This window comes from Sesamum indicum, linkage group LG1 (genome assembly GCF_026168435.1).
Source record: "Sesamum indicum cultivar Baizhima isolate 11 linkage group LG1, ASM2616843v1, whole genome shotgun sequence".
Classification (NCBI taxonomy): Eukaryota; Viridiplantae; Streptophyta; class Magnoliopsida; order Lamiales; family Pedaliaceae; genus Sesamum; species Sesamum indicum.
Window position 1 is genome coordinate 13,856,612 of NC_142657.1, and position 9,264 is coordinate 13,865,875.

General features: G+C 34.0%; 1 protein-coding gene across 1 annotated transcript; it reads left to right on the forward strand.

The window, feature by feature from the left end:
* Positions 1–736: 736 nt before the first annotated feature.
* LOC105160462 (nuclear poly(A) polymerase 1) lies at positions 737–6,409 on the forward strand. The gene is made up of 12 exons (XM_011077844.3): positions 737–851; positions 2,362–2,488; positions 2,566–2,643; positions 2,730–2,837; positions 2,956–3,018; positions 3,113–3,274; positions 3,536–3,649; positions 3,725–3,787; positions 4,033–4,362; positions 4,601–4,765; positions 4,869–6,018; positions 6,137–6,409. Exons 2-11 carry the CDS (start codon positions 2,372–2,374, stop codon positions 5,772–5,774), a joined length of 2,106 nt encoding a protein of 701 aa, XP_011076146.2. The 5' UTR covers positions 737–851; positions 2,362–2,371; the 3' UTR covers positions 5,775–6,018; positions 6,137–6,409.
* Positions 6,410–9,264: the final 2,855 nt, after the last annotated feature.

A 9,264-nucleotide genomic window follows, 5' to 3' on the forward strand; every position in this document is an offset into this window, starting at 1 on the left:
TGATTTAAAATCACATGGTCTCATTCAATAATACATCGTCTTGAATGATTACTATTATGTTTCGAGTACGATATACCGACATCCGTATACCCAATAAGTCTAAAACGTTACCAAATGTATTTTTTTGTAAGTTTGATCATATTTAACGGTTTGATCTGAATTTTGATTGTCCGATTAACCCATGTTGTTCAACAATGTAAGATGATACTTACATTAATGTTATAGTAACACTTATAAATATATAAATTTTGCAGATTGTAAACATATATTAATTTCAACTATATATAAAAATTTGATGATTCGATCTAATGATTTAAAATAGTAATAATAATAATAATAATAGTAATAATAATAGTAGTAGTAATAATAATAAAAATAATACAACAAAAAGTCAAAAACCCATTATAAATTAAAATAATATAAAATAGGTGTTGTATGTTTGGTTTTATTTTTTGGAACAAAATTAACTATTTGTGTGTATTTATATTTGTATATAATTTTATTTGTAAGTGGTTAAATTATATATATCATTGGAATAATATTTGTTTGTAAATCATTTATTTACTAAATTTTTGTAATAATAATTTATTTAAAAAACTAATAAGTATTTCATAAATAACTAATTATTTATAATTAAAACCTAGAATTTCAAAATTTTGAATGGCAGAAGATCAAATTTATGTAGTATATAAATAAATTAAGGTAAACTAATCCAATGGTGGAGTAAATTCCTTTTTCTTTCTATCTTTCTATCTTTCTATCTTTCTATCTCATTTCTTCCCCAAACCCATCTCTTAGAACCCTAGCCCCAAATTCACGGCAACAAGAACGGCGACGAGTACTGCTTCCAGGTAATCCTTCTTTCTCTGTTGCATTTTACTTACTCTTCTTTTTCTTGGGTTTGGGTGTGTTTTTAGTATCATCTATTTTCTATAACCAAAACAAGTTGAAGAAAGGGTGAAAGTTGCGAAAGTTCATGACTGTTGTAGAAGTTTATATGTAAGATTAAAGTTCTATTATCATACTAATCGGATTCAGTGGCACATTGATTTGTTTAATTCTTGTTGTTGGATTCTTGAATATTAATGGGATTCTTTATTTGTTTAATACTAATGGGATTCTTTATTTGTTTAATACTAATTGGATTCTTTATTCGTTTAATACTGATTGGATTCTTTATTTGTTTAATACTAATTGGATTCTTTATTTGTTTAATAGTAATTGGATTCTTTATTTGTTTAATTCTTGTTTAATCGGATTCAGGGGCACATTCAAGGGCACTATGGTTTGTTTAATTCTTTATTTTTCGATTTTATGCTTTATACCTCTTTCTTGTGCGATATTTTCTACTATTCTATTTTATCCTCTATTTACCCGGCGATAGTTTGCATAGGCCTCGATATCCATTTGATACTTTGGTTGATTTGGTGAGCAAGCATAAGATCTTGAGTTATTGTTGTAATGATTATAACAAGCATCGTAACAACTCAAGTAATCAAAATCAATGGTGATTTATTGATTAATACCCTTTACTCATTTGATACTTTGGCTTGCAATCAGCCATTTCTATCGGTGATTACAGTTAGCCAATTATGTGGATCAATACCGTGCCAGTTAGTTTAGTATCAGGCTGATCAAACTGCTAGTAAATACACTATTAACTAAAATTGTCAGGGATATTATCCATTATCCACTGAAGTAAACATGGCCTTAGTGTTTGTTTTTTCTTTTCATATTGGTTTTTGGAGAAAAAGTGTAATATGTAAATATTTTTAATTTGTTGTACATGTGACAGACTCTGTTATTGTGAAATTTTTTATTTTTATTTTTTTAAATTTGGGGGGCTTCAATCTTTATGAGAGGCATGTATTTTGTTTCAACTTTTGACTTGTCAGTGCAATAATTTTGGTCTATCATCTATTTCTTGCCTTAGTTTAAAACGAAAGGATTCGTTAATTGTAAAAGATTTGTATAACTATTACACAAATTGTAAAATTGCAACATGAAGTGTTTGGTTAAGCATCTCAATAAGAGTGCCAAGTGAGTGCAATAAGAATGGGTTAATCTTTGCAGAGATTTCATGCATTGCAAATATTCATAAATAAAAAATAGGAAAACATAAGTCAATATGGATGTTAAACCAATCACAATAATCATTTCAATAGTCTGAAAAAAGTTGAAGAACCGCATTAACAACATGTGGTTCTGCCTAATTCTGTCACACTTTTCGAATACCCCTATTTTCTTAATCTTTTATTCTTTTTATAATAATTTCCAATAGAATAAATAGATGAAGGTCAACTACATTGATTGTATAAAGACTTCTAACTGCGGCCCTTTTATTTTCTTTTGTTCTTTTAGTGAAAACAGGATGGATAGACTTGGATCAAAGAACATGGCTATTGCTTCCAATACTGGGATATGGCAACCAATTTCAACAGTGGGACCTACCAAGATCGATGTTATTATGAATCAAGACTTGGAAAAGGTTTCTTCTCTACTCATCTCTTCTTGAAATTCTTCAAGAAATGTTGTTAAATACTTTTCAAGAAATGTTGGTTGCAGTTTCTTGGAAATGCGGCATTGTGTGAATGTCGCGAAGAAGCCATACGACGGGAGGAAGTCCTTGGTAGCTTGAATAAGGTTAATCTATTTTAAATCTAAACAATCTTGTTAATCTTTTCACTAGAATTAGATACCTAGGTTACTCAAATGCAATTATCATGCAGATCGTCAAGACATGGATCAAAAATGTCAGCCGCGCCAAAGGTCACAGTGATTCTACAGTGCGCCACGCAAATGCAAAGATATTCACCTTTGGCTCTTATCGCCTTGGTGTATGAATTTTCTCACTTGATATTCATTTTCCTTATTTTAAATTGTTGATTAACTTTTTAAATGTTTGCGTAAACATGCCTCTCATGATTAGGTTTCGTTCTTAACTTAAACTGATAGGTACACGGACCCGGTGCTGATATTGACACATTATGTGTTGGACCAAAGTATGCCGACCGAAATGTATGGCTGACTTCCCTTTTTAGCTGTGAACTTTGCTTATTGAATTTTGCTGCTTTGATGAATGGAAGAAAGAAAATAACTCTATTACATACAGGAAGACTTTTTTGGTGGGCTTCAGAAGATGCTGTCTGAGATTCCTGAAGTACAAGAGTTGCATGCTGTACCCGACGCTTATGTTCCAGTGATGAAATTCAAGTTCGATGGTGTTTCCATTGATCTCCTCTATGCAAATGTGTCCCTCTGGGTTATTCCTGAAGTATGAATCTTTTCTTTGTAGTAGCCTTTATTCAGGAATCGGCGCTTGTTTTAAGAATGTGATGCAATAGTTAGAAACCGTTTTCGGCTGATGTTGAAAAATTTTGACTGCCTAATGGATATGATCTCCTCACTGGAGCCTATATAACTTATATCTGAGCTATCTACTGTTGTTCAAATAATCATTGAATGTCTTAATTTGAAACTTGTGCTTTTGGATATCCTATAAATTCTTTCTGTCTTGGTATCTGTTTGGTTCCAGGACTTGGACATATCTCAAGAATCTATACTGCGATATGTGGATGAACAGACTGTTCGCAGTCTCAATGGTTGTAGGGTGACTGATCAAATACTGCAGCTCGTCCCGAATATTAAGGTGTGAACCGCACAATTATCTCTGAAGTACTTTTTTAACATGATTTCTACATCACATTCTTTTTTCCTCCTTTAGACGTTTCGGACTACTCTGCAATGTATGAGGCTATGGGCGAAAAGGCGTGGATTATACTCAAATGTGAGGAATTTAAGCCAGCACTCCTTGCTTTTCTATCACTCATGCATATAAACATAATTCTCGAGCATTCTCATTTCTCGGACTACTCTGCGATGTATGAGGCTATGGGCGAAAAGGCGTGGAGTATACTCAAATGTGAGGAATTTAAGCCAGCAATCCTTGCTTTTCTATCACTCATGCATATAAACATAATTCTCGAGCATTCTCATTTCTCGGTTTAAGTCTTTCTCCTTTCATCTTGCCAGGTTACTGGTTTCCTAGGCGGTATAAATTGGGCATTGCTCGTTGCTCGCGTTTGCCAGCTATACCCAAATGCTCTACCAAGCACATTGGTGTCGAAGTTCTTTTGGATCTACAACATGTGGCGGTGGCCAATTCCTGTGATGCTGTGCCCAATTCAAGAAGGATCTTTAAGACTTCCTTTCTGGGATCCTAGAAGAAATTACAAGGATAGATCACACCTCATGCCGATAATAACTCCTGCATATCCCTGCATGAACTCAAGCTACAATGTGTCAACAAGCACACTACGGGTCATGATGGAAGAATTTCAGCGTGGAAATGAAATTTGTCAGGTTATTCTTCTGCAGCAGTTAATCCCTTTTAGCCAACAAAGCTTCGTCTTCCAATGGAATTAATTCTGTAACCTGTGCCCTGGAAAGAAGCTCCTTTGTTTGCAATTATTGTATTTTTCTCCAAATTTTGCTTTTTAGAACCCTCGTTTTTCGTTTGTGCTTCTTTATTTACTTCTAGGATACAGACTTGTTTGCTATGTGGCAGTTCAATTAAATTCCATTGTTGTTATGGATGTAGGCAGTGGAAGCAAAGACGGCCAGCTGGGATACTCTGTTTCAGCCTTTCACTTACTTCCAAGCGTACAGAAATTATCTGCAGATAGACATTGCAGCAAAGAATGAAGGTGACTTGTTGAATTGGAAAGGTTGGATCGAGTCAAGAATACGCTTGCTTACGCTGAAGGTTGGTCGAAACGTTCCTTTTTCGGCGCCCTCCCAGAATTGGAAAGGTTTGTTTGGTGTCTGTTTCCGTTGGATGATTTCTTGGTGTCATTTGATAATTCCAGATAGAAAGGGACACGAGTGGTTTAGTTCAGTGCCATCCTCACCCAGGCGGTTTTTCGGACAAATCAAAGCCGTTTCGCCACAGTTATTTTATGGGTTTGCGAAGGAAACAAGGCACCGGTCCTCAACAAGGCAAACAATTTGATGTAACGAGGACGGTGGAGGAATTTATGTACGACGTATATGCATACTCATCCTGGAAGCCATCAATGTGGATTGATGTATGCCATGTGAAACGGAACGACATACCTAACTTTGTCTTCCCTGGTGGAGTACGCCCCCCTAATCCAGCAAAGAAGCGTTTCGCCAAAAGGTCACTTGCATCTGCCTTCCCAGAAACAGAGACTGTTACGAGCATGAAGAAGATGAAACAAGACGAATCCAATAGTCCAGTTGGCTCCACAGAATCTTCCAGCACACCAAGCAATGTACCTTCGCCTGATAGCACAGTGGCTAGCCAACAATTGGAGCAGGATGTTTGCGAAATGGAAATTTCAGAGAGCAGATGTAATGACACTGAAATTGCTGGATTTGATGAAAGTGGATCCCGTTCTCTGCCTGCATCTTCTTCTGGTGAGTCTTCTCCACCTGGTAACAGTAGCCAAGGTTCTTCAGACGACCATGATGGGCTTGTAGAAAGCGTACAACCGAACAGTGAAATTCAACTCCACCATCATGCAAATGAAACTCAACCATTAGTGTTCATCACTGCAGAGCGAGCCGTAGCATGGAGTGGAACCAATTCTAGTTCCAGCATTCAAATAAATGGGATCCTGGAGGAGCTTGAGGTCTTGTCAGCTTACCTTTTTCGCTGCTGTCTCTTTGCAATGACAATTGTTTCTTGTTGCCATAGTAAAATGCCAAGCTCTGATGCTCTACTCCAATCCTACATTTACTGGGAATCATAAACTTGAATTCAAATTTGGCAAGAAGACCTGGAGTTTCTTGCAATTGAACAAGAAGCCTGAAGCGGCAAACCGAGCAGTCCTCTGAATGCGATTGCCTGCTATGTCTACAATTTGATTCATCAACTAGATATGCACAAGGGAACTGAGATGGACTTCTGACATTTTCAACTCTTGGATGTAGTTTTCTGAACACTCTAGGGCGTCCGCTTGAGCAAATGTGGCAGCCCAGTAGCCTCTTATCAAGGTATTTTTCCACTCAAGTCGATAGGGATTGAATAGACGACGTGCGATTTCACAACAATTGTTGCACATTGTGGTGTTTATGTTAAGTTCATATTATAAGTCGACTCATTTCTTTGCAGATTCAACTTTACCTCTTTACCAAGGGCAACCAGCAACACTGCATGAAGAGATTTGTTGAGAGAATGTCTCCAGAATCATAGTTAGGATTTCTCTTTAGACTCTTGGTCTAAGAAATGTAATAGTTGCTTAAACTTTGTTGTTGTAGATGAGCCAAGGTAGCTGGTTAACAAAAGCACCTTGCACCTACGACTTTGGTCATGGGTTTGAGTCACTCTGGAGGGTAATTAGGGAAACAACATTCTTCCTCTTAAAAATATATTTGTCGATCACTACCATTAGCGTTCAAAGTAAATATTTCAATTAAGAATATAATCTATTTATATATGAAACACATACATATATAAATTCAATCAACTGAGATCCAATCCAAACCCAACATGACCTACCCATCCATTTACCACCCATAAGTGTGTGTTGTTATCAAATACATAATGGGCTCCATTTGCATGGAGGTTTATTGTTAAGGGTTGAAATTTGAATGCATGAACCTGTCCATTTCTCGGTAGGCGGTGAGTAACCTTCATTTGATGCTCTCTCTCTCTCTCTCTCTCTCTCTGCGCTTGGGCTTAACATAGTAATTAAAAATAAAGTTTTATTTTGAAAATAGTAATTAAAAATCAATTACAATATATTATTTTGATTAAAAATAAAGTTTTTTTTTGAAGCAGATGAATTCAATCCCATACGGGCTACCTTTTTCTTTCTTTCTTTCTTTTTTTCTTAAAATACAAAAAAAGGGAACTACATATGTAAAATATATGAAGCAATATCAGAATTGGCAGATAAAAAATTCAGATTTATTTACGTATAAAAATGATAATATTCCTATGATATTATGAACCCTTTTTCGTTTTCTCTTTCTTTCTTCTTGTTTTAAGGGTTGTAAGGTCGGAGAGGGCGATATGAATGTCGAAGGATGGCAACGTTAATCTTTTATAATCCCATGCATTTGATGGCGTGGACCTGTATTTGTCCTCGTTTATCTTACAGCTTTTTTCATTATGATTATTTAACTAATAACACCAATTATTTAACTAATATCCAAGAGCAATCAAACAAAAATGCTCGATATTATTTGTATATTAATTAATATATTAATTAGGATAAATGACGACCACCTCTCCCGAGGTTTTCAATAAATTACAAATATCTTATTTTTGTTTCGAAAAAAAATAATATCCCCAATATTTTTCTAACAATAAATCCATTTAATTAGCCTCCTTTATATTTTCATCAATTTCTATGATAATCTCGCCAAATATCTTTTTGAATTATGAATTATGATTTTACAAACTTTTCTATTTTTTTTTTAAAAAATTAATGATTGTTATGCCCTAGGAATTATTTACTTTTCCCACCCTCAGATTTTTTAAAATATATTTTTTCAATTTTTTTTTTGAAAAAAAAAATCAGCAAGGATAATTGTAATTCCCACCTCACTATCTAGAGACTAGCTACATAATTATTTTCTATTTGATTGATTAATTATTATAATTTTCCTTTTCGCTCTTTAGATATTATGTTTATTTCTTGAGCTCGTTATATTGATTTAATTATCGAAGAATTTTAATCGAGATATTATCTCGGTTACTCTAACGACTTCTTTCATATTGATGGAAAAATAATTTACTAATAAAAAGTTTGATTAGATTTACAATTATGCATGAGTCACTTATCACTGTCAATCTCAATATTGTCAAATTTCATTAACATCAACATCATAAACTCTATCTCGAATGTTCTATTTCCATTAATTTATTAATCCATAAACAAAGATAAATATTAAATAAAGATTAGCCAAAAGTTAGTGGAAGTGGCTGCAGATCAATTCAATTAAATTAAATTAGATAATGATAATTGTGACTAATTAAAATTAAGGTTATCTTTTTGCATCCCATTTTTGCAACAGCTTGTGATTAATTAAGAACATTCTAATCATTAATTACTCTCTTAAATCATCAATCTGGTCATGATCTTATGTTAAAATTAGGTTGTCATCATATATAATGGTCAATTAAGTTAGGCTTGCATGTCCCTAAACCTAGCTTTCCTCATCCATCACACTTATTTTCTTTTTAATTTTAACCTAATTATATTGACTTCACTTTTTCTTTATTTCTTTGGAGTTGCTTTAAATTATTTTATTCTTATCGAGTTTAATAGCAAATTTTACATTTATGGAGTATTAATTGGATTTTGATGAACACGAAAGTTTAAATACAACTTGACTTACCTTTGCTATGATTTTACGTTGTCGTTGCTATTGAGCAATTATTGACCGTGACCATATATAGACCCGTACCTTATACGTGGACGGTCATGACAGTAACTTGAAAAACGACACTATCAAAAAAACAATCGAAATCTCAGAATACAAACAAACACAAACACCCTTGAAATACAAGAGTGGGAATTAAATGGAAGAGCTGGCAATTAGAAAATGCAGAGGTGGCACAGAAAGGGCCATCAATCAAATGATGCAACTTGGCATAAATAGGACATATAAGTCTTGGTGTGGACATGTACGTCTCTTCTTCAAGCGCAGAATTTAATGATATATTTTTGCCCACCCTCAGCAAATCAAAAGGGTTTATAATATATATATATATATATATTGTTGTCTCCTCTAATCCTATTGTTATTACAGATCTATCATTTCATGTGCTATTTGCGTACATTAATACGTCCTGCACTAATTCTTGCAAGTTGTTAAGAGAAAATCTTAGCAAATCTTTCCAGTCAGATGGCCGTAAATATTGTCTCAAACCCTAATCTTAATCACCGGCCTAGCGTGCTCTTAACTCCTCCTCCTCCAAAGTTATTTATTAATTATTCAGATGCTCTGATATAAGTACTCTCTATTATCGTACGTTCTAATTATTTTTTCATCCTCGATCCACTATAAATTTATTGATACATTAATTTGTATATGTTTCGCTTCATACTTTCACATATATATTTTGTCTATCGTCCGGGAATTATTATTTTTTATATATAAAAAAATTAAAGTACGTAAAACATGGTCGTGTTAGAAAAAGAGAGGACAAGAAATGTGGATGGATGATATTTCTGAAACATTTATATCAGGGGGTCCAAAAAGGTTTTGATGCATTCACATTTGTGCTGA